The sequence below is a fragment of the Plectropomus leopardus genome, chromosome 20 (genome assembly GCF_008729295.1).
Source record: "Plectropomus leopardus isolate mb chromosome 20, YSFRI_Pleo_2.0, whole genome shotgun sequence".
Taxonomy (NCBI): Eukaryota; Metazoa; Chordata; class Actinopteri; order Perciformes; family Serranidae; genus Plectropomus; species Plectropomus leopardus.
In genome coordinates, this window is record NC_056482.1 from 22595651 (window position 1) to 22622357 (window position 26707).

The 26707-nt window shown below is 39.8% G+C and overlaps 1 protein-coding gene across 1 annotated transcript in view; it reads right to left on the bottom strand.

The window, feature by feature from the left end:
* Positions 1 to 691: 691 nt before the first annotated feature.
* igsf9a (immunoglobulin superfamily, member 9a) overlaps positions 692 to 26707 on the bottom strand; it is a 65573-nt gene continuing 39557 nt past the window's right edge. Inside the window, exons 8-21 of the mRNA XM_042509698.1 lie at positions 25787 to 25932; positions 22977 to 23119; positions 20267 to 20407; positions 18863 to 18979; positions 16409 to 16559; positions 15132 to 15243; positions 11414 to 11604; positions 8307 to 8524; positions 7857 to 7941; positions 5871 to 6041; positions 5444 to 5480; positions 2930 to 5140; positions 2395 to 2468; positions 692 to 864 (exon numbers count right to left, since the gene is read on the bottom strand). Coding sequence (XP_042365632.1) covers positions 692 to 864; positions 2395 to 2468; positions 2930 to 5140; positions 5444 to 5480; positions 5871 to 6041; positions 7857 to 7941; positions 8307 to 8524; positions 11414 to 11604; positions 15132 to 15243; positions 16409 to 16559; positions 18863 to 18979; positions 20267 to 20407; positions 22977 to 23119; positions 25787 to 25932 — 3970 coding nt within the window. The remainder of the gene's footprint in view (positions 865 to 2394; positions 2469 to 2929; positions 5141 to 5443; positions 5481 to 5870; positions 6042 to 7856; positions 7942 to 8306; positions 8525 to 11413; positions 11605 to 15131; positions 15244 to 16408; positions 16560 to 18862; positions 18980 to 20266; positions 20408 to 22976; positions 23120 to 25786; positions 25933 to 26707) is intronic.

The following is a 26707-nucleotide window of genomic DNA, read 5'->3' on the forward strand; positions in this document are numbered from 1 at the left end:
TAGATTCCGAAAATTCAGCATAAAAGCAGATAATGATCTCTGCTGGGATATTAAACTTTTTGAAATAGCGTAGAGCAGAAAAGTAAAAGTGTAGCAGAATCACATTTTTAAATTCTGTTTATCTTCCTTATTTATTGGCATTTCATAAACACCTCTTATTAGACTCAAAGGTGATGGATGATATCTAAAAACTTAATCATCCCCAGCCTAAACCAGTCACTTGATGACTGAATCGTTTTGTCCCTTGTGTGGCCACTGAGTCATCCCTGGATGATGAATGCATATCAAACCACCACACAGAAGACGTGGCGAATCCATCAGCGCAGTGAAAAGCTTTGATATCGGCAGATTGGCAGACTGTTTCAAAAGAAAATGCCAAGAGCGTGATGACGATGGGTCACAAAGCAAAACAAATTTTTAAAGCTCTGCATTAGGCCAAAGGTGACTCTGTTATTTGGACTGAAGCCTGTGTTGTTGAAAACCATTATTTGCCAAGTTTAACAAAGAGACTGAGTAGAATACCTCCCTAAAAGCGATTCTGTACTTAGGCTTTTTTTTCTTGGTTTGAAAAAGGGAATTAGATCGATCAGACAAAAGCTCACTTTCTGCCACATGCACTTTTTGACACCTTGTGACGCAAGTCAATAAGAGAAAGGACACACCAGGTGAGATGAGCCGAGGGCTGGCGCTGTCAGAACAGCACGGTGTCTGGTTCTGGCTCAGCAGAGCAGCCGCTTTGATGCCCCAGGAGCAGAGAGCGCTGAGGGCAATTTTTCTGTGCATTAGTAGAGCACTGCATTCTGGGAAGACTACAGCACGGCGTCGGCGGCGCAGGCTTCAGTAGATTCAATGAAGGAAGCAGACCTGTGGGTAAAGAAAAGAAACTGAATTGTCTTTGAGTTTCCCCATATTTTACCGCGGATGTTATTTTAATAAATGTCTTTTGGTTTCGTTGCCTCCACCCTGAACTCCCACAGATATGAAACACTCACAGGTTAAGGGTTGCATATTAAATACCGGCTTCTGAGTGCAAATGTAGGTTAGCTTGCAAGGTTAATTCAAAGGAGGCAAAGAGTAAAAACATGCCCGACCTTTCTGTTAATTTGTTCTTAACAAATGTCACCTACATCAGATTAAAAATTGCTAAGTGTTCGTGTAATGGCTTGTTAAATGTTGCTCTCCACCATGCGTACTACACTGTTACTGCAACCACTGAATTTAAGTTTAAAGGTCTTGGGTTTTTTTTTTTTATATGACAAGATAGGTAAGTCCACTGATTAGTATATATTTTTAGGCAAGTAAGGAACACTACATATTAATCATGTCAAACATAAGGGTAAATGCAGAATCTGTTAACTCTGTATAAGACGATGAATCAGTCATTAAAAAGTGCAAAAAAAAAAAGAATCAAGAGAGGTGTGCACAGTGTGTCAAGTTAATAGTGGTAAAACAAGGTGGTGTTTGAAAATAAAAAAAATTTAAAAACGGAGCCAAAAAGAACCAGCTTACATAGACATGGTGGAGTGATCTATTGGAGCGGTTGCTGGTACTCTTGTATCAGAGAGAAAAAGGAGGAGGAAAGAATAGAAAGATAGAAAAAAACGCCAGCGTGTTGTGCCAATAGATCATTCCACCACGTCTAGGTAAGCTTTTTTGCTCAGCTTTTCTTTTCATTTTTTTAATTATCAAAAAGTGTGCTAGAAAATTCCAAATGATTTCCATGATTACATAACATAAAAGTACTGGTGCCACCAAAATCATTACAACAAGGACTGATCAATCAGTCAAAGTGCTGACACACAGAAGCAACCAATCACACTCACATTCGCACCTACAGGCAATGTTTAAGATCGCCAGTCAACCTAACGTGCATGGCTTTGGGTTTTAACAGGAAGTCAGAGCAACCGACGAAAACCCAGTAACATGCAAACTCCACACAGAAGCCAGACGATGGGTTTAAACCCAGAACTGCACTCAGAGAGACAATGCTAACCACTGCAAAGCTGAGGTGCCACTTACCCATGATCCTAAAGGTAAATGGTGCCAAATAATGGAAGTCATTACTAATCAGCTATTTGCTGGACAAATGACATAGCCAATTTAGTGTAAATGCTGATAGCAGAGTTGTTTTTCTTTCTACAGAGTCATTAGAGGTGTAAATTACAAGTTTCATCCTGATACAATATTATATAGATTCTTTGGACACTGATTCAATATATGCTGATATCACGTCTGCCACAATACTATTTTTATTTGTTTCAGGGACCTGTGATTGATTTCAAAAAAGGTATTATTGCACTGTATTACTGATTCTAAACAGATGTATCTGGTTTTGTGTCAGTTTGCACCAAAAGATGAACTGAATATTATCAATGAGAGCAGAAAAATCCTCACCATCATGGTCTCCAGGTTGTGAGCAGAAATCAGCAGCATCCCACTCATAGTTCTCATCAACCGAGGCCTTTCTCCTGCAGAGGTTACAAAACATCTTGGTGAATAAGCACACACCTTTAGTTTTTATTTCTTCTATCATTCTATCAAACGATTTTGAGTATTTTTAAACGACAGAGAAAAATGTTTACCTACAACACAAAGACACCATAACAAATCTAAAGGACTCTGCTTGCTTTATGCTTGAAGAGCAATTCAGAGGGATTAATTTTTTTTTTTTCTTTGTTGACATTTCTCAACACCATATGGTGGGCAGTTTTGGTTCGTAAGGAAGCATAAAATCTGTTGAAATTAACTATACAGTATGTGAAAGACCATCATAATTGGAAAACATTTCTTTATTTCCTCCTTTAAATGATGTTGAACCAACCTTGAAAGCCTTACAATGACTGCACAGGCTCCTGTAGCACTACCAATGTTAGCCCACACATTTTCTCCTGTGAAACATAATTGCCATCATTCATTATGTCCTTAATACCTTTGGCTTGGTTCCATTTTGTGATTGTCCTCTGTGCTCCCTTGGCTCTCCTCTACAGTCTCAGGTGAGCTGGTGAAAGTTGGGGAAAGGTGACACAGAGACAGGCGTCTGTTCGCGGGCTCCATGCTGCCTCGCCCGCTGCTAGCGTAACTGCTGTAGCTGCTTCCAGACTCTGGCACTCCCTCGTAGCCTCCCGCCTCTACTTCGAGTGCCTCTTGCAAATTGTTGCATCTGGAAGCGTCCCTCATGGCGTCTAAGCAACCTTCTGCCTCTTTCATGGCCGCTCGATAGTCGACTGGCTGTTTGGCAGCTTTCGGAAAGATGGACGCCTCTTTTGTTGGCTCGTAGTGGCAAAGCATGTCAGCATTTGGTGTGAGCCTTTCTGCTCGTCTCCTCAGAGATAAAGCAGCATCCACAGCAGGAGGTGACTGGGGCGCAGCTTGGGTAGCAGAAGGAGAATTTGCAGGAGATTTGGAGATTTTTCTGGTCAGAGAACTCTGGGGTCCCCAGAACAGAGTGTCAGGGCGACATGAGGACGCAACAGAGCAGTTTTCCTGACTGAGAGAGTCAATCCACGCATCAGGGGTCAGAAAGCTGCTCTCTTTGTGTCTACGCGAGTCAAGGCTCTGACTTCGCCGCTTTGAGTGCCAGAATTTGGACTCTTGGGACCCAGCACAGAGTTCTGGAGTTTGCGGAGAAGCGCTGATAAAATCCTGCACAGAAGTAGGACAGTTAAAGCTCCTACTCACGTCTTCACGCCGACTTCTGCGAGTCAGCGAGTGCCCTCGTTGCACATGGGAGGCGATTCTGTGGTGCAGCATGGGCTTCGTAGGCCGCATCACACACACCTCCAACTCTGGCTCATCCACACTCATCTCCACGTCTTCATCAGTGGGCCCGGGGAACGCCACCTCCGCTTTTGAAGAGTCTGGCACAGCACCGAGAGCCGAATTAGATCTCTCGCTGTATTTACCGCTATGGAAAGACGACGCTGAAAGGCCGCCATGACTAAGATTGTTCTGTCTTCGCGCCTCAGAGCATGAATCATTCGTTTGCATTTCTAAGACTGTGGATTGTGGTGAATTATCATAGCCCTCTGGTGCTGCCTCTACCCTTTCATGTCTCTGGTGCTTTGAGGAGAGATGTGGGAGAGTTAATCTGCCTTTGCAAAAACTGCCTGCCTCCTCAGATGGGAGGGGAGTCTGTTTGGTGAAGGATGGAGCGGGACGATGGTGGCCGGACTTGAGAAAAGAGGAACTCGAGGATGCTCTGGAAAGGCTCGCACCTGAGATCAGAGTAAGAGGAGAGGCAGGACGATTGGGATCCCAGTGCTCGGAGGATGAAGTGAACGGGTTCTGTGGCAGACCAAAGCTCTCCCTGCCACCCTGGAGGTATCTGAGGGGCAAAGTGCTGCTCTTACATTCCCACATAAGCTCATTAGCTGAAGCGTCTGAATGCCCCCTCTTCATGGAGCCTCTTTCCAGTGTGTACCTCTGCAGCTCCCTCTCCAGCTCCTCCCGCTCCTGAGCCAGCTTCAGGCAGCGACTCAGGTTCCCCGTCTCTCGCTCGTGCTCCATTTGGAGAACAAGAGCGCTGGCGGTCGTTGATGGCTGACCTAGGCTGGAGCGGATATGCGGGAGCACTGGGAATGTGGGAGTTATTTCTCTGTCTTGATGGGGGAATGTGGCCAAAGTACTGTTTGAGCACATGCTGATTAAGTCAGGAAAGCCATCACAGCTTGACTTCTGATCTAAAAAATAAGGGCGATGATTAGGAAGGCCACAAATGTCAATTTCAGAGTTTGCCTCTGCTTGTTTGCAAGGCGGCAGATCAACAGAAAGCACGAATGGCGGCTGCGTTCCGTCTCTCCTTTCCGAGCGCAACGACACAGACCTTCGGACTTGGTCATACCTTTTCTGGCTCAGCGTGTTACTGTCATATGTTGGAAGTGCAAAACGCCCATCCGGACCTCTGGAGATCAACTCAATCGGAGGGGAAACGGGTGTAGAAGTCGTCCTAGTGAGACGGCCTCGGCTGAAGTTGGAGAGGAGCTGCTTCCGCTGCTGATGATTCTCGGTGCTAAAGGAGGAACAGTCTGTCTGCGATGAGGAGGAGGTGGTGGTGGTGGAGGAAGTGGTGGGATAGAGGACGCTGGCTGGAAGTAGGCTTCTCTTCAACACACTGTCTGGACTGCCAGTGCCTGAAGTCTTTCTATGAGAGAGAGAAAAAGGAGGAGGGAGGGAGTGGAAGAAGAAAATTGTAAGAAAAAATGGAGGTGTAAGAGGGAGAGAAATAGAGACGGAGAAAATAAGATTGAGTGAGAGTGAAAGAGGGGGCGGGAGAGACAAGAGAGAGACTAAAACAGCAGCAGCAGCAGATGAAGATGAGCGAGAAAAATAAGATCTGAAGAAGAAAATAACTTAAGTGCTGGCATTTTCAGCATTTAGTTAGTAAGGGAGGCAGAAGGAAAGGTCAATGGCAGCCATTATAATGAAATGATAAAGGGGTACTTACATTGATGGGGAGCATTTATAGATGGCAGAGGGGGGATCTGAAAGGGAATGAGAGGGGCAAGATGGTATCTGACTCATTAGGATACAACCACACTGACCAAGAAGTAAAAACATAATCAAGCCTAATAAGAGCCCATTAAAGGGCCTGAGGCACCGGGGCTTGTCCAAAAAGTTAATTACACTTACATTTATCAGCCACTAATGAGAAATTACCCTAATTAGCAAGTAATGTAAATGACATCAATAACTTTTACAACTGAATGGACGAGCGAGGGGGACAAGGGAAGCGCCAAATCCATGCAGTGGGGGTATGATTTATATAATGGATTGAAAGTGCCTTCAATATTTTATTGAATAAATGATGATATTCATGATGCAGTTCATCAAAGTGAGTGTCTGCCGAGTCTCAGGAGTGAGGGGCGTTTTACCATCCTTCTTCTTTCTGCGACGCCGGTCCCTCTTGTGGCTGATGACACAGGCGGACCCCAGCAGCAAGACCAGTGCCAAGCACATGAAGCCGACCCCGCCCAGCACGCCCGCCAGTAATGGCTCCGGGACGTACTCCAGGAGTCGGGATGTAGAGGGGTACATCTCCATCCCTGTGACATAATTTTCATCAGTGAGATATATGTGGGGAGATAAAAGTCAAAGCAAAGCTAAGTGTGACTTTAGTGTCAACAATAATAAATAAAAAAAAGCAGTTGATAAACAGCAAAGACAATGAATAGAAGTTTAAAAATAGAGATATAATTATTTCCGATTTATCTTTGATAATTTGTATTATTTGTAAATGTTTGAATAAAGATACAACACTTTTTTGTTCACATTTTTTGTGAGTTGAGATTAAAAACCTAAAATTTTTTCTTGAAATTTTTTTTCCCAAATTTTTTAAAATCTATGTTATTGTCTCCTTTTCTGCATTAATCCATCCATTTTCATTTTCGATCAACATGTTGATTAAATGTGATTATTACACAGGTGTGCCACAAGCTAGTCAGAACAAAAGGCCTCCGTAAGATGTGCAGGTTTATCTTGAAAAACACATTTATCAGGCAGTATGGATTTCAAAACATCTACGGCTATAGATACACATTTTTTGGTCATGGGGATTAATCTGTGAAGAGAACACCTTTTCAAGGTGCCAGACACATTGAAGCTGAGCAGGTATTCACTCAAGTAGGTTACGAAAATGGTCTGCAGTCAGGTCATGACCCTGTTTCTGACAGTACAGAAATTCTTTGATTGCGTGAACCAAATGCTTCATCAGTTGTTTTGGTGGCTGATCTCACACAATCTTGCAGGTGGAGAAGCCCACTAGAAATACTGATGAAGTTGCTGGACACCATCAACCTAGCCTACCTGAATGAACAGCTACTCGGCTTCGATCTGTCTGCAGACCATTTTCGTAACCTACTTTATATATATATATATATATATATATATATATATATATATATATATATATATATATATATATATATATATATATATATGTATGTATGTATGTATATGTATATATATATATATATATATATATATGTGTGTGTATATATATATATATATTATATATACACTTTTTAAATTCATAAAATACCACAATCTAAATAAATGTTTATAAATTAATAAAAAGTTATTTTATAATTTAAAAATTATAAATAGATTTTGTATCTCTTAAAAAAATGAAGACATTTATATTTAAATTTTTAATTACGATTTTTAACAATGTACTTGATAAAAAATTAACAAAGTAATTAATAAAGTATCTATTAATAAACCTTTTTTTCTGCATAAAGCTATTTAGCTTTATGAAGAGCTAAGCAAAGACATTTAATACATACACATTTCCAGCAGTAAATACAATTCATTTACATCACAGAGTAACTCATTAAAATAAAACAAGATTGCTGTGAGGTTTGGTATTACCAGGTTTAAGTGGATCTAATCTCCCATCTACGTCCCTGAAGCTCATTATCAGCAAATCATCATCAGCAATCTTGATTGTTTTGCTCAGTCACACATCTAACTGAGATCATGTTAAACAATATACCAGCTGTGGCTCTGACAATCCTCGGGTTGTACCCGTGGGAGTTGTATGTCCCTCTGTTTGAAGTCTCTGTACTATATCTAATGAAACATTCATGTCACATTCACATAAGAATCAGAAAAGACCAGTGCAAATTCTATCACTAACTCTTTAGAGAAGTTATTAGTGGAGCTATTTCTATAATTTAGGCCTCTAATGGACAGCGTTTCCCTGGGGGCCTGCTCTAATTTTGGTCCAACGCTGGGTAAAGAGGGACGGGGGAAGACATAAAGAGAGAAGAGTTGGAAATGTAGATGGCGAGACGAGGATGGGCTGAAACAGAGGGTGGGGTGAGAGCGCGAATGGGGCAAGGTTGCTGCCGAACACCTACCCACGGTTGAGACATTGACTGATGGACTGGGCTCGCTCAGCAACTCCCCGCGACGAGATAGCAGCCGCAGCTCGTACACACAGTCCTGAGACCAGCATCCGCACACACAAACATACACACACACACACACACACACACAGTGGGGAGGACAGAGGATGAAACCACACTTTGTCAACACGGGACTGTGCTTGCAATGCTAATGAAGTTCATTTGAATTTGTGTAGGCCTGTATAGGAGAAAAAAGAAGGATGAGACGGGCGGAGAGAAGAAACAGCAGCGCACACAGATTGAGACGATAGAAAAGTGATGGCTGCCATGTAGTGTGCATAAATGAGAGTCTACACAAGTAAAACCACGGAGGTATAGCCTAGATAAAAAAAATCTCCAGGGCATTCAACAAGTGGCATGGACTGATTAGTCTCAGAGGGAGCAGTGTGACTGGCTTGTTACCTTGTGCAGACCCGGAACGACTATCTCGCTACCGTTGGCACTGATGTTCTCGTCCAAATCAAACCACTCCCCTTGCTCGGTGCGGGATTGGAGAACAAAGCTGGTGATGGGAGGATGCTGGGCGTCAGGAAGGGACCATCGCAACACGACACCTGCTGAGCCCTGATGAGCTGACAGCGAGGCAGGGGGCTTCAGTTTCCTTCTGCTTGGTGGAGAATCTGATGCAGAGAGAAAAAAGACCTTCAGCTGATCAGCCAGATAGGCTGTGGCGGAAAAATTAAATTACAGTGGAGGAAATTGCTACTGCCACAGATGTTCAACCTTGAGAGTGTGAGGAGAGGAAGGCCGGGGTTGATGCTAGATCTGTTGCAGAGCACAAATAGAGCACAACATACAGTGTACTGCCAAGTTTGTTGTATTTGATTACACCTCGGGCAAATATGCTGTCAGGAAAATTTACTATATTTATGGTCTAATAGTAATATATCAGAAAGGCTGATTAATGTCATTATAATACTGTTAACTCTGATATTTGTGTCCACAACAATCATAACATAAACATTTATGCATAAGCATTTATTTGTGAAGACAGGTGAGTTAATGAAGAGGTCCCTTTTGGTCCTACAGTGAACTTGTATAACACACACAAAACACACATTTTCCAATTTCCTCCTATAAATATTTGGGCATCTATGTGGATGCTGCTTTGTGTCGAGTGCACATATAGATCACATTTGTAGTAAGGTAAAACAATGTATTTGTTTTCTCAGGAGACTGAAGTCATTTGGAGCCAACAAACAGATCCAGTTGTTGTTTTTCCAATCTATGATACAGATTGTGATGTAGTATGCAATCAGTGCATGGTGCAGTTGTCTCTCTGTTCAGCGTAAAGTTAGATTGGCTAGACTGCTGCATAGTGATTTATATATATATTATATATAAATCCTATAGGATATATATAGGATTTTTTCCCCATCTTACTTATTTATTGATTTATTTATTTGTTTTTTACAGCTGATTGATGATTATTGTTATTATGTCTGTTTTTGTGGTTGTGTTTTGTTTTGATGCTTTGGCAACTTCAAATTGCAATGATCAGCTAGATACTAGTTGTTTTCCAACACAAACCTTTGGTAAAATAATGTAAATGTTCTTTTTTAAACTTTTATCCAGCAGTGGGCTGTATCTTCAAAGGTATTTTCGCAATCCCTCAGATGTCTCATGGACTCTCTGCTGGGAGGGGTAAAATGTTTCCAGGGGCAAATTCAGCATTGGACTCCCAACGTTTTTACAAACTGCATCATCCACTGTACTGGCCTGCCATTGACTAGATAAAGGTACTGTTAAAGTTGCCTGATATCAGGCAGAATTGTCAACTCAGTGGAATGGGGGGATTTCAAGATTTGGACCTCGGCAACTGGAAAAGCAAGGAGCAGTGGCACATTTTGTGAAAACACTGGATATGAGCGTTGATTTTGCCCCAGGCTAACATTTGATCACCCCAGGAAGACTGTAGACATCCATAAGATCACAAAAATGCCTTTGAAGATGCAACACGACTCTGTGAGGCTGTGTATCATCAAAGGTTCTTGGAGGTTACATGATCTGATAATGCCAACATGCTAATGTTTAGCAGGCACGTAATGTTTACCATATTTGTCATCTGAGGTTAGAAATGAAACGGTATGGATATCATGCTTATAATGGCAAAAATATCACAGTATTAATACTTTATTGCTAAAATGTGCTGGATGTTTAATGCAAACTGAAATCATTTCACCAAGTTCAATATTAAAAAACACTAATAAAATAAGCAGCAGTGTACTGAAATAAGACCAAGAGTACCATTCTTAGAGCCTCGACAAAAAAGTTCAAATTTTTGTTGGTGATGCTATGTGACCAAGTCATAATGTAAAGAGCATTAAAGCCACAAAACAGCCAAGATGTGTTTAAAAAGTAACTAAACCCCTGAATTTTGGCTTGAGTGCCTCCTCCCTGGAGTAGGAAAGTATAAGAAAGATGGGAAGGGCTAGGAGGGGGGCTTAGACACATGCTGTCATCCGATCATGCCTTCTCTTCATCCGCAGCACCTCCCTGCCACCGTGCACATACAAAATAAAATCAATCCAATCTGCAGACTATGCTTGACAGTTGAATAACTCTGCAATTCTTTTCATTCTTTTCAATTCATTTCCTGCATCCAAGCTGTCCCTTAATGGGATGTATTTTATTTATATTTACAAATTGATAAAGTATAAAATAACAGACCATCTTTGTAAACTTTCTGGCCTACCTGCTATCTCCAGGGAATTTCTTTGTCCCTTAAGAGAGTATTCTCAGTGTTTGTTACTTTGGTGTAGCCTTAATTACCCGAATGAACTGTATTCCACTGATTGTTAATTTTATTCGTCTGTACATCTTTTGTGTCGATTAGCCAACTTTAACATACTACCTTTATTTGCTGTTTGTTCACAACGTGGTTGGTGAGAGGGCAGCTTCGGGGGGCTTGGTTGGTGATGAAAGCAGGCTTTTGCTATCGGAATCAGACAGTTGTGAAATTCATTTGTAATAGCCTGGTTTTGGCCTTTAGAGGGCAGTCACTGTGCATATTCATAGCAGAATGTCGACTTTGAGAGTTGAACCTGAATCAATCTACTGCATCTCTAAAAATCAATATACATATTGCTTTTCAACTGAAAAAAGTGAGTAGTGTTTCCTCCTCGAACAAGTGATCTTGGGCTTAGTACTTAAACATAGGATTGCTACTAGCATATCAACCACACGATCAAGGTTCATTTTGACCTGTTTCTCAGGGATTTAACTGTAATTGGCTACAGCTGATAAAATCTGCGGGCAACATTTGCTAATCCAACCACCGAAATGAAATTTAGCACCCAGTAAAAATGAAATGCTAGCTGAATGTTTTGTGTGCAGTTCATTGCTAATAAAATTTTAAAAAATTAAAGAATGTTAAAAAACACAAGATATGAGATTTGTTAGCTCAGTTAGTTGGTAATCAGTATTTTGAAAATCACTAACAGGGTCTAAAATTAAGGCAGTTAACACTCATACTCATACATTAGAGTAAACTGGGGAATTACACTGACCCAAAGTCCGAGTGGTGGCAATCTCGCTGAACGGTCCTGTGCCCATTTTATTGTGCGACAAGATACTGAACTGGTAGTCGGTGGCAGCAGACAGGCCTGTCACCTGCAGCGTGCTGCCAGCGGAGGGGGGCACGTGGACAGAGAACCAGTCCTGCTTCCCATCATTATCACTCGCTGAAATCTTCTTCACCCTGCAGAGGGAGAGAGAGAGAGAGAGAAGAAGTGAGAACAAAAGAGCAGTGGGGAATTCTAGCAGTCTGGTTTTATGAAACATGACAGAAAAGTAGGTTTCATTAATCATTCATACTCATCATCAGCTCCACATTTTGTGACAGAGACAGCACTGATGTATCCTTGCTATTGCACAGAGAGATTGCTACTCAAATTATGGTGATTTTTAGGCTCCTACTGGAGCTGGAGTTCTACATGTCTATTTTATACAGAGCAAATTACTTGACCCAAAGGCTAAAAAAATCTATTCACCTATTAAAAACTGGAAGAACTTTTGAAAATTATTAATGTCAGTCAAAAAATAAGGGCTTGTTTTAGTTTTTGAAGATGATGGCTTTGACTGAACAGCGGTGATGTGCTTTATGAGAAAATGGAAAAGGGCAGAGTGTCACATTAACATGGTGAGGATAACTGTAAGGTCATTTCAGGTCTTTTAGACACTTGAGTATAATATAAATTCAGTCTGTGTTATTGTAGTGCATAAAGTGGGTCATATGTAAGTAAGTAAAGCTTATATGGCACTTTTTAAAACACGCAGTTGCAAAGTGCTTAACACACACAGGAAAAATATATATGAATAGATTAAGTAAAATTAATTACAATATAGTAGCTGCAAGCAGCAATTGCGGGTTCAAGTCCTTTCTTGGTCAACAGAAGGAAGCAGCTCAACAGCCCAAAATCAAAGCCGCAAGCAACAATGAGTGAGTTTCCACAAAGCTGAGCAAAGTCACTTCAGCTGGTTTAATTCTGCCTGGAGGACTTATTTCATCATTACAATGTTTTCAGTCTTTCAGTCATTGCACAGTCGATGTCCCACCTCTTGCCCCGGATGTGAGCAAAGCTTGGTGTGGATGCTCAAGATATAGTGCTGGATGTCTCTACAGAATATTACCAGAATTGCTCTGAGACATCTTGATATACAGCTCATTTCTCAATAGCCCTTTAATTGATGGTGGCCATGTTTTTTTTAACAATCTTGCTAATTTGTCAGAGAATTGTGTATCATCATTCCTAAATACCACATTTTGTCCAGTGTGCATCTTAGCATAAAATCCATTATGGTGGCCTTCATACTTTTTTTTGCATATTGAGTTGTAGATGTGTCTCAAATAAGTCAATAACACTGACAGTGTGAGGTGTAACTCACTCTTTTGGCCTATTTAATTGGCTGCACCATCAGGCCTATCAATACCAAATTTAATGTGCAGCAATAGAATATCATTTCTAGTTATGGTGCAAAGTATCATGTCTTTAGCTCATTCCAGCAAACGGTAAATTGACATCACCAAGATTTTTGATGACTGGACAAATCGTTACTGAGTTATGGCCAATTGACTGCTAAGTCCCACCCTTTGTGAAGACTCCTGATTGATGTTTTTGACTAATCTTCCTCATTTAGAGCAGAAATGTGTGTCTCAGACCCACAATGATGATGTTAAATTTGGTGTTAATAGTCAAAATCTAACAGGTAGATAACACATTACTTTTTTTCACATTATGCAAATTCATCCATCATGGTGGACTTCTATGGTCGGAGAGGCTTTTTTTGTAGAGCACACTGATGTAGATATATGTGCCAAATATAAACTTATGCTGTGAGGGGTGTGGCCTTTCTAAAAGTTCTTTTTGGGTGCAAATTACAGTGCCACCATTAGAGCATCTGAGTCAGATTTCTTGGAAAGCATTTCCACATTTCCAGTTATTGGGCCAACTTTCATGTTTTGGGCTCATTCCAGTTCAAAGCATTTGGGCAACAACATTAGACGGCAAATAATAATACTAAAAAGGCACAAACTCAGAGGGGTTTTGCCCCTTTGGGGCTTGAACTATAAATATAAAACACAGCACAATGAGAGACAGACCAAGCAGAAACAAACCCAAATGTAAGACAGGGATAAAGATAAAAACGCTTGCCTATAAAGTTTTAGAATTGAGAAAGAGTCAAAAAAAATCTGCAAATCTGCAAATCTGCAAATCTGATGGATTTGGTAATGCTTTTTGAAGGTTAGGGCCAAAGCAGCAAATACACCAACGTCTTTTGTTTTGCAGTTTAAACGGGCAGTGGTAAAAAAAAAAAGCAGAGATTTGAGAATTAGAGTGGTTGAGAAGTAGAATGAGGAACGAGGAGATCAGAAATATAACTGGGGGCAAGGTCATGCAGCACTTCATATGCAATCGAAAGGATCTTGAAGTTAATTATGAATTTTATAGAAGGCTGATGGAGGGACGCAAGAACAGGGGTTGGTTCTAGTTGTAGTTCATAGCATTTTGGCAGCTGCATTTTGAACTGTAGACCATTTAGAGCAGCTGGACTGTGGTGTGTGTAAAGTTAATAATCTAAAAAAGCATTAAGAAAATGAAAGTCAATTAATAGTTTAAAAGAGCATTACATATAATATGTTACATTTATGAGCTCTTTTTCTGTTCTTTAGTAACTGATTTTCCAAGTATGTTGCAATTATTGTGAATATTACAAAGCTTTCATAACTGTCAAACAGCTGGCAAGGCTGAAAAAAAATAATTTGTTGGAAAGTGCTCACAAAACTGTTGTGCAAAAAGAAAAAAGAAGATTGCAGTTAAATTGTCAATAAGAAAAAGCTTCACATTATATTCTGTTAACGTTACAGAAAAAGCAAAACTGTTTTTCTCACAATGCAGAGTTTATTCACTTCATAATATAGGGTCATAACACGTCAGGCTGTCAGAGCAAGGAGAATCTGAGACTTTAGAGGGCTGTTTGAACTGATTGGCTGATCTATTTTTATGTTTTTTTGATGTAATTTATATTTATTTCCATGCTGCTCTTTGCTGCTGAGATGACCCAGTTCCCTCTCAGGGATTAAGATAGCTCATCTCGTCTTCATCTGATGTAGCGCTCCCAGGTTACAATGTGCTTAAGATGAGCACTGGGAGAAGTTTTCTGTATGTCTTCACTTCCATTGTCTGACGTTTAAAAAAAACAACAACATGAAACTCTAAATATAATTTAGAGAATACTATTTTTTTTTAACTCAATACTTCCCGGACATTATAACTGTCAAATAAAATATTTTTTATTGCAATCTTGCCTTGAAAAGAAAACAGTTTAGCTCTGGTTCATTTTGGTCCAGCTGGCTGTATTTGGCAGCTGTGGAACATTCGTTTTACCTATCTATTTCACACCGATAATACATCCAAGGCAAAACCACTTGGCCTTCAAGTAAACACACAAGACATTCATCTGTGCAATCTGAGCCAACACCACAGTGCAGATTCCCAAGAAACAAATGCATTCAGCTCTCTTTTTTTCTCAGTAACCTCCTATTGTAGCTAGCATGGCCACTGCATTATCAAGCTATGCTCAGCAGCAGCGTTTTTTATTGTAGCTGCCAAGAGGTGATAACAGATAAATGAATTCCTCATCCCAGAGATCAATAGAGTAAAACCAGTGCAACCGATGGCTGCCATGGTTACAGCCCAAGAAGAAAGTAGGAGGCTTTACACCCACCAAACTGAAAATGTCTGTGCTGATCCTCCATCAAAGCCTGCCTCCCAGGAAACGTTGGCCTGCCTCACCCCTGGAGAGACGGACAGCGAGGTAGCCGCATGGGGACTGGTTCCTGTAATGGGAGGAATGGAGAGGAGTTGATGGATATCTGCCAGCACTTCAACTACGTGATAGCGCCAAAGTTTAGAGGCCATCTCTAGATGTGCCACATTTATCTGTTGGAGGCGGAGTGGAGGCACAGGCATCCGGCCTGCGCTGAGTTCAATAAAGGCTTACACAGGTATGAGAACAATTTGAAAAAAGGAATAAACTAAAAAGTACGCTCAGTAGAGTGCAGATCTCTGCCAGGTGGCTGCCTGGGCTGATCATGGCCACTCTAGACAATTCGTGTCATTTCAGCAGATGCACAGCAGCGCACTGTAGAAGCTAAGAAAAATACAGTGTTTATTTTTATAATACTTATTTATTTTCTGGGGCTTTTTGCCTTTATTTGGGTAGTAAAGCTGTAGCATGAGAGGGGGGAATGACATGCAGAAAAGGGCTGATGCTGGCATCAAACCTGCGGCCGCTGCAGCAAGGACATAGCCTTTGTAGGAGTGGCGCTTTTTATTTTTTAGGCTTTTAGGCTTTATGTGAAAAATAAATGCAATATGAGGATGAATGTATTTTTCATGACTAAAACACAGCCACAAGTCTTTGATTAATTACTGGACTCTGAACAGTATAAACTTTGTCCATAGGCTACAACAAAATAACAACAATAAACACAATTAAAGCAGATTAAAAAATTACTTGAAGCCAAGCAGTTCCTTCAGTTAGCAGCTGTAGCAGCTCAAACACACCCAGTGAACACCCAAATTTCTCAGTGCCGCTGCAACAACAGGTGCTGCTTTTTTCCCATTTTCTAGTTTTGATCTGAGCACAAAATCCAAAATACGTAAAACAAACTGTAATTTGTTTTTTAGAGTCAGCTTCACAAACAATTAATGAAAATTGCTTTTTAGATTTCCGATTTTTGGAATTCAATAATCTAATCCTTGGACTAGGAGTGAAGGGTCAGCACTCAACGATGGTATAAAACAGTGAATTAAAACAGTTTTTTTTAACAACAATAAAACACTGCAACCATGAGAGCTCCTTGAGCACACAGCCTTAAATATGCACACAAAATATGAGGCTAACTGGACCAGTAGTTTGTGAGATTAGCTGCGTACAGACACACAAGCACTAATAGGGTAAACTCATCCTCAGATTGTAATTTCTCTGTTTGCACTCACCGAGGACAAAGACTTGTGTGCTGGCTTTCACCGAGGCTACACGGTTAGCAACGGTGCACTCCCACGCCCCCTGATGGTCCTTCGTGAGAGGCTGCAGGAGCAGAGAACCATTGGGTGCTATGGAGTAAGACGTGCGTCGAACCAAGTTGACCTACAAGGGCACAAAGACCGATCAAAAATGGAACAAAACTCTCTGCATCTGTCTAAGTGAACAGTATATACAGATCAGGTGGTCAGAAAATAAAATACATGAAATCTGCAACATAAATGGTTTCTCCTCGACCTAAATTTACTGAGGTCGAGAAGAAATCATTTATTTAATATCACAAATGAACCCTTATGCATTAGTTTTCTTTTGGTGCTTTCTAACACCTTCCAAAAGTATTTAATTTGTTCCCCTGAGCAAAGTTGGTGGGATTTCTTCCAAAAAAATATGGCAAAAAAGTCAATGTGCAAAAAAATGTTCCACAAATTGCAAGATATTAGTTTATTTTGAAAATTATTTTTTAAAAGCTAGGGGAAAATTTCTAGGGAAGAATATCAAGGGAAAAAAGAGCTAGGGACAAGCTATATTTATGATTATTAGTATTACATATTTAAATAATGTTACAAAATTATTATAATTTTTAAAACACCCTTTCCAAGTCTTATTTGCATAATTTGTTTTTATTTTTTTTTAATATATTATTATTTTCTGGGAAATGTTCTTGTACTTTTTACTAACTACTGTACTTGCTAATCTTTGGATCATTTCTTGTTTCATCGTCATTGCCTTCTTCCCATGTTTTTGAAAAAAAAAAAAAAGGCCAATTTGCTCAGGTTTCAAAGGGTTAACTGAGAATAGCTCCAACAATCAGCAATCATAAATCAGCTAACACAAGTAATCAAATACAATTCATTTATACATTGAGCAAAAAAGGTTTCAGGTATTGAGGTAAATCTGACTGTTTATTGTGATGCAGGTTTTAGGTCATTTGATCAGCTTTAACAAGCACTGAAGAGAGAAAGTGTTAGGACAGTGACGTGTTCCTCTTTTTTGGCACTATACTTCAGCAGATTGGATTTAAAACAAATTAATGAATACCCTTAACACTCAATTTGTGTTAATTACACAGTACACACAATCACTTTCCTATATCATCAACCTATTTTGGTCGCATTATCCGTGTGTCTGGATCTGAAAGCATTTTTTTGAATTGGGGAAGTGGGTGTGTCCGTGCTAAAACGGGCTGTTGAGTACTGATTTCCAGAGCAGCTGCTCATTAAATCTCCTTGGAGGAAAAGCTTTGATGCACTGATCTCTATGGGTTGAAAGGCTGCACTTCTGACCACATTCACCATCACATTGTGAGGCGCTGCACGCACAGGTTGTGTACAGAGCATGCTGCAACCACTAGACGGCAGCATGAGCAGTGAAATGGCAGTTTGAGCGATTTGAACTTCCGTAGCATGCCGTATTTCTAGTATGTTGGGTTGCCATTAGATCAGAGGGCAGAGATGAAGTAGGTATCGAAAAGCACATGCTCCTTTGGAAATCTAAACCAAGTTTTTGCTGATTGGCAGCCACCTCTTACATGTTACAACGATCCACTAGCTGACAGTCTAGTGCAGTTTTACATGACTGGGTTAGCTCGTCACCCCACAACTAACTGGATACATTTATGTATATCTCCTCCAGTGCAGGATGATTCACTGGAAAAATGTTAACATTTTACAAGAAGAGAAAGACAAACAGGTGATTTGAATGTAAAGATGTAAAGATACCCCCACCCCCCTTTATTTTCAAAATAACGTAAAATAACGTAAAATACCAACATAAAACATAATATAAAATAACAAATTGAAACAGAATTTAAACTTGGAAAAACTTTTTTTTTTTTTAAATTTCCTGTTCCCTGTATAGGAACCATTGTCTTTCTACCGAACTACATCCACCAACTGTATCAGTGCACAGAAGGAAGTTTGCATCTACTCATGGACAAGAAGCACACTACCTTTTCTGATGCAGTCAGACGGCGTGTAGCACCACAAGCCACATACCATCTAGTTTCGTTATATTATATTAAGGAGGAGGCAGACAGCTGATGTATCCAACACTGAGAAACTCATACCAAAACAATCTATACCCAAAAATAACACCACATAAGAGGAAAAACATGTATTTTTTGATTTGGGGTGAACAGTCCATACTGGATGAATACTGTAGAAATTATGACCCGTTTTATACACAAGTTCCTTCAAGTTTTGAATAGTGTTACAGGACAAATATAAGACAAAAGAGACAAAACATCGGAAAATGTGTCACTGTCCAAATGTTGTTGTTTTACTATGTGCATATTTCTGTCAGCATATCCTCTTGTACATACTGCAAAAATGATGGTCTTGTAAGATCTGCAGTGCCATGAATAAAACAGGACTGCTTACTAATTGAATAACCTGTAGTGGGTAATTTACCTTGCTCCAGGTCACTTTAATTGTGGGGTCCTTGTTTCCTTGACAGGGGATAAGCAGTGTCCTCCCAGCTTCCTGTCTGTACTGCTTCTCCGGAGTGATGCTGAATGATGGGGGGTCCTGTGAGTTTCCAAAGCAATATAGCAGAATCAAGGAGATTGCAGCAATGGCAACAATGGATTTTAAGACTGGATTACTGCCGCTTTGGACAAGATTATCTTAATAACAAAAGGATTAGCCACGCAATTAACTCCCAAATAGCAGAGCCATGGCAGTAAGTCTGAGTTGACTTCCATTAATGCCAGAGGGCTCACACGTCGGACTGAAAAGGTCAATAAAATGTCGTTTCTGGTAAGTTTTTTAATTCGCTGTGACAGATGCAGTTTTGGCTTATTAGCAAACACGCACGGTGGTGTTGATAGACAATTTAGCAAACCTAGAAAGACAGATTCGGTGGTGATATAGTCTGCCTTACATTGTATTTTAACTCTTTGAAACCTGAGAAAATCGGTTTAATTTCTTTAAAAACATGGAGAGAAGGCAAAGTGCAACTTAACAACACACTATTTGAATGTCACTGAATGTGTAACACTATTAATGCTTCAGTGAACTTCTACCACTTAATGTAACATAAACTGATGTTGTACACAATGTCTTTTGTGATTAGTAAGAATATGATATACTGAATTTCAGACCCAAGGCCGATTAGCTGGTGTCATTGATATCAGCTAATGGGGATCCTTAAAATAAATTAATAAATAAAATGGCCCTAAAAAAGGTAGGGAATAAAATGTCCAAAAATACCAAAAAATAATGAAAATAATAAAACAAATCAAAAAATTACAAAAAAGACAAAAAAAACCCAAAAAAGTTAAGAAAAAAACAACAGAAAATAAAAAAAGTATCATTATTAAATCATAAATGTATCATTTATTTCTTTACCATAACTTTTAATATATAATTCCAATGATTATAAATATAGATTTCTAGATATTTTTCCCTTGTTTGTCTAATATATCTCCTCCCTTTTAAAAACTTTTTTTCAGTTTATTTTCTTTGTCCCCTCTTACTACTTTCTTGAAGTTTGTGGGCCATTTCTTGCCCAGAAGGTCATTGCCTCTTTCTCGATGTTTTTCTCAATGTTTTTTTTTTTTTTTTTTAAATATATATATATAAGTAAATGTACCTTGTACCTTTTGAAAGAAATGTAAATTTTTTTGTTTCAAAAGCGTAGCATAGCTTGTGAAATGTGTCAGAATGAAGCACATAAATAGAGGTCTAATCAGGTTTCAAAAGGTTAAAATTGTCAGGTACAGGTACATTTGTACAATTGTAGCAGTTATTTATAAAAAGAACATGTAATTTCTCTCTAATGAGTGATGCAGGTGGCCTAGAGGGAACACTTACCTGCAGAATTACATTAGTAGCCCCAGATGGACCCATGCTGCCGTAGCTGTTATATGGAGTACACGTATAAATGCCTGCTGTATCGTCATTGACTGTGGTCACGAGCAAAGAGCCCTCTGGAGTCAAGGCCCACCCTGGATACTGAAAGAGATGCATAATGTTCACATCACTCACCCACTCTGACTGCTCCAAAGAAAAGGAACTAGCACAAGAAGTCTTGAATGATAAATGGCATTAATAGCAAAAAAGAAAAAAAAAGTAAGAAGTGTGCCAAGAGCTTAAAGGAAATCTGTAACAACTCCAAAGCCACATATGAGCTCCTCAGCTGTGTTTGAAGGATTTACAGAAATAATTTTTTTTATATCTGCACACCACAGTCCTGAAGTGGTTGAGTACTTAAGTCCACACTGGGCAGATTATTTCCAAACTTCTCCAAAAATGTGTATATTTATTTATGTTTTCACAGCTTTTGCAAGATAATATCTCGGGGGGGTTGCTAAATGGGTGAGGCACTTCAAATTATTTTTTAATGTTACCGTACCTTATGTACTGTGCAAACGTGGTATTGTGATGTAAATACGCCGGTATATTTAGTAATGGCTGAGCAAGATCACTTTTTTGCATAACTCTGCATATGAGTTGCATGACTTAAAGTCGCCAAAACAACAAGGCTGTGAAGTTCAGCATGGCTCGATGCAATGACATTATGTAGCCTCCTTAAGCCACTTGTTAGCAAATGGCTTTTTAAAGACAGATAAAAGCTTTATAGTTCATACGAGTGGTATTTACCGATGTATTTTATGTCATAGAACATACTGTAAGTGAAAATCTTTTAAATTTGTGTCAACCACAGACCTTATTTAAGGCTTCAAACCCATTCAAAAACTGATTGACTTCGAGACGGGGGACCGGAGGTGCTGAAATGCTAACTCTTCTTATCATATTACCGTACATGTGGTGCAAAAGTAGTATTCTGCCAGAATTACAAAGGAATATCCCCCCAGACGGCCATGTGAGATTATTTGCATTATCCTGCACATACCAATATAAATACAAACCACGGTAGCTAGAACTGTCTTAATGTAACATATGTAGTGTTAAGATCTTTTTTTCATGTTTCTTCATTTAAAAATCTTTTGGATTCATTTGTTTTATGTTAGGGTTTGGGTTAGTTTCAGTACCTTTACCAATTTTCTATGCTTTTATGACTTACATAACTTTTCAGCTTGGATTTCAGGGATTTTAGAGACACTGGAAGACCATTTCTATTGAGTTCGAAGGGTTATTAATGAGGGAGGGAGTTATGTTTTTGACTTGGCTAAAGGTAGGGCCATTCAATTTTTTTGTAATTAAAATACCCTCAGAATGTTTTCTTTAAAAATCTCCTAAATCAGAACATTTATCATAGGCAGAAACTATGAATTGTGATTAATTTTGGTGAAAAACACATCCCAGCCAATCCCCTTCTCTGATATATAAAGTACAGTACCTAATTAGGAAAAAAAAAAATGTTTGGGGGTATTTCTTGATCATTTCATAGGTGACTCCCAACACACATAACAGAAACACTCAGAGGGGCTCACTTTTTCAGCATTTGCATTGAGAACAGTTAGATTTTCATGTCATTCTTTCCCATCAGGCCACAGCGGAGGGCTCGTGTTGTGCTTTGACTTTGCAAAAGGTTCCTGCTCCATTTAATGAAGTCAAAACTGCTATTATCCTCCCCAGAACGAGGCTGTGAGAACGTATGACTGTGCGTATGAGAGCTTGTGACATCCCGCGTGGAATTGGAATAATTGGCAGAATAACAGCCTGACTCCGGCGTCCGTGTCCCGCGCAACAGGAATGTATCACACTTCCTGCAGCGCGTCTCATCTAGCGACATGTCCATCGCTCAAGTGTCGAGTGAGAGAGAGGTGGGGGGGTCATCTCAGCATGTGAAGGGGGAGGGGAAGGGGGAGGGGAGGAAGTGGGTGGATCATTTGCATGCAAAACAAAGATTATGGGTTTAAATGCTGATATCTTGAGCTATTATTTTAAAACAGAGGTACTTTCAAATATGTTTTTTTTGTGATCTGAAAGACAAAGGTTAAAGAAAATCCTGTGGTGAGGTAGTGAGAAGTCACACCCCCTCGCCCACATCTATAAAGGTCCCTCTTCCCATCCTTCAGACAAAGTGAGCAGCGGATTGAAGTGGAAGGGGGGAAAAAAAGAAAAAGGAGAGAGCAGGGGGCAGTAAGGAGTTCCTCGGGGATTGCTTCAAAAGCTTTTAAGATTGCACACACCATCCCTGTCCTCTAAGATATATGTGGTTGAATGACTGTCCAATTGAAAAACTGAAAGGATATTTCCATCAGTGGACACAGGAGCCATCCCTTTAAAAAATATATAATGTCTACCTTGGTGCTCAAAGCAAGAAAATAGTTGCTCTGCTGCTCTGTAGGCACGTTGAGTGGGCTGATTGTTAGAAAAGCTTTTGCATGATGAGCCGCTGATGGCTGCCTCATCAATGCATGTTGTCAGCGGCGGTGTCTGACATTTCTCTGCTAACAGAAAATGAGTGCATTCAGCCGCCTGTGATGTTTGCAGTTATCAGGAATCAATAGATACTGTTGGCCGGACAAAACGATGGGACAGGAATCTGAGCACACAGTAAAGGTCGAGCACTGTTATGGTGACGGCGCCATCTGGAAATCAGCATTTTCATTACCAAGGACAGGTCGAGGGGTTCTCCATCTTTCGTCCAATCCACACGGAGCAGCGGAGGTTGAGCTGCGGCAGGGCAGGTGACCACGCCTTCCATACCTGTGGGAAGGTATGTTTTCGGGGGCATTGGGAGAGCCTCTGCTGGGTCTGAGCAAAGGAAAGAAAGGAGTTTAGTTTTTAATATAATTTAGTTACACATCACTGATTCAATACCATAGGAAGCACTGGTGCAAATAAACTGTACCACGCTCCATAACTTCTACTTCACTGTGAGAGCAGATTGTGTTGTAATCAATATTCTGTGAGCCTGGTTTGATTACAGGTGCTGCTCCTTGTGTTTACAGCTGAATGAATGTGTCTGAGGGGTTTTACAGGTCTACAAACAACAGTAAAATATTCAGAGCAACAATTCATGATAATAGCCCCAACGCCAAGATTCAAAGCACACGAGAACTGGGACATGCTGAGGTCATTTCCAAATGTTGTTAAATAAGCTGATCACCACGAAACATTATGAGTTATTGCTGATTTCTGATTAAGTTACAAGCTTTTTTTACATTGTTAAAAAGATGAAACAGGCCTGTAATTTCAAATATGATTAGATGACAAACAACTTAGCTTGTTTTTCATATAAATGTCAATGTACATATAATTTACATATGAATATTGCTGTAATTGAAATTGTATGGATGTCCAGTTTCGTGCCAAGATAATGGGTAAATGTAGCCTGCAACAGGCAATAACGCTTGATGTTTTCGGAAAACTTGCATCCCCTAATGGCCAGCTAAAAGAAGTGAGGAGTCAGCAGTCAATGATGGTCTAATATAATCAATAAAACACCCTTTTCAACAGTTATGAATCACCACAACCTTTAGAGGTCCTTAAGCATACAGTCATAAATGTGCCCACAAAACAAATAATTCCCTACAGGTTTGCAGGGACAGGTTAAACATCAGATAATATGGAAAGAGTGGTAACTTAGAGTTACCATGACTACAGCCGAAACCAATGCATTAGTTAAAAACTGTGTCTTACATTTCTGGTGGCTTCTTTCCATATCTTCCTTAAATCTATAAAGTTCAGCCTTTTTAAACAGCTCTGAATATTGTTAAGGATGATTCTCACACAGCATCTTGACTCTTTAAGGAAAAGCCCTCCAGTACCCCTTTTCCACCAAATTAGCTCTGGTTCTTAAACCAGTTCAGTTCAGGATTCCTAACCTCGGGGCTATGTAGTGAACCAGCCTGCGTTTCTATCAGTTTTGAGTGGATCCATGAGGCATGGCTTCATGCACAATTGAAATAAATAGTAAAAGCAAAAATGCAGATTACAGTGATTACCTGTTTTAAAGAAATGTGTCTTGATTTAATTTTTTTTTTTAAAAAATACGCACAAACCAACAATTAATGAGACCACTGCATTCTCTTTTTTTCTGAAAGTTTTTTCTCTTTTCAATCAGAAAAACATGACCCACCCACTGATGTCGTAGCGGTTTGCACATCACATCAATAAAAACATCCTTTTTTTTTAGCTCCAACTGAGAAACAACTTTGTGGGTTCTGAATTTATTTTGGTTGCAATGCTCTGATTGGTTCAAAATTAGGTGCAAGAACTGGAACGAAACCAGTTCCATGTTGGTGGAAAAGAGGTATAGGAGGGACCCTGTATGACAGCTGCCAGATTGTGGTTTTATCTTGTGGTTTTATTGCCTTTTAATAAAGAGTCTTTTATGCCCTTTTTATGTTGTTTATCCTGTTTTATCCATTTATTGATGCATAACACTTTGGTCATTTTGGTTGTTTTTAAATGTTTTTTATGCATACATTTTGGATTGGATTGGATTTAATTGGATAATGGCAACAAAGTTAACTCAAGTTAAAGAGCAACTTAACCTTTTAACACCTGGATCAACATCAGTGATCCTGTGCTGCGCTCAGATGCCTTTCAGTAGAATTTAAACCTCTGAAACCGGAGAAAATTGGCTTGAGTTCTTTCAAAAACAAAAGATAAAAACATAATGAGCAACTTGACAGGAAATGTTCTACAAAGTGCAAAATATTAGTAAAATGTGAAAAGGAAATTATCTGAAAATTAGCTGCGGGGGAATATTATACAGTATATTACCAAGACACAGAATGAAAATACTGTCCAAAAAATATATTTATACTCTTTTAATGATAAATTTAAAATTATGTTAAAAAGAATGTTAAAAAAAAAATCATCAATTCACTAATTTCTTGCTATTTTCAGTCCATTTTTTGTTAAGTTGCTCATCGCCCTCTTCTTATGTTTTTAAAAAATATCAGTTTGCTCAGGTATCAAAGGGTTAACATGAACTGAAAAGTCTGTCTTTAATGACCTCAACTGGTTTAACTTTTCACTTTTCTGCAGTGATGGTGTGTCAGCACACTATGACATCACTGATGGGTGTGGTTACAGGTGCAACAGAGCACCTCTCTGACCGACCAAACACACCCATCATCGTGGTCAGGGGTGACACAAGCAAGCTTGAACCAGAGAGAGCAGAAAAACACTGTTTTTCAGCCTGCTGTTAATTTTTTTCTCTATTAAATCAGTATCCTCGGCCTAAAAGGTCATAACCTGTAATATAATCCTAAAATACAGCAGTGACATAAATAATAAAGTACTAATGTTTCAGTGCTAAAAAGCCAAAAACATTTTTAAAAATCCTTCATGATTATAGAGTTAATTGTTGAATCATAAAGTGTTGAAATTCTGGAGAAAAAGACAGATAAAAGAAGTGTTTGATGTTTTGTGAGGGCCCACGACTGCAGGCTGCACACAGAAACGTACGCATCACTGTGAGCCTGGCGGAGGCGGTGGGCGGGGTCAGCAGGCCATTTGTCGGCATGCAGGTGTAGTTCCCAGAGTCCTCAGGGACGAGACTGGAGACGAGCAGAGTCCCATCCACCATGATCTTCACTCGCGACTTCAGAGACCTTGAGAAAAAAAAACCCAACACCGGGAATGCTTCAATATGTAAAGAAGAAACCAGCTGCTTCAGAATAACAGCGAGAGGTAATTCAGCTCCTCCATTCTCGTCGAGTCAAACACGCTCTCGGTGCATCGACAGTGTGGGAGGGTTTTTATTTTCACTGTGAGAGTTATTCACCAATGTGTGCAGATGGAGGTTAAGGAAATTTCATTTCATTTCAGATAGAGTGGGAAGAGGAGTGCCCACTCAATTTATACATTCTTACACTTACAGAGAAACCAGAGAGAAAACACGAGGACTGTACAAGGCTGTAACACCTCACTGACACGATACATATGCACAGTGACAATACGTGTTTGTGGAACGACTCACAGTCACACATTAGTGTCTAATTACCACAGAGGTCAGATGAATCACGTGCTGTAACCGACCCTGAATATTTCCCTTCACTACTTTGTTTTTCTCCCTTTGCATTGATATTAATGTCAACCCGTGCAGCTGAAAGCCGCTTTTATTTCAGCTCCACTTCCCAATATCTTTTTATTAACGATGAATCAAACCATTGATGTCAGAGGGGTTCCACAGAATTATCAACAACTCTGCAGCTCTGCAGAGCTTTGTAGGCTCTTTTAGCACACTGGTTTGGTTTTATGACTGTATTGTTCGGTTGCAGTGTTTTCTGGAGCAGCAGGCGCCTTTTTTCAGCAAAGCAGCACAAAACAAACCCACTCTACCCTACCTGCCCACCATCAAATTGCACACACACAGAGAACAAAGAC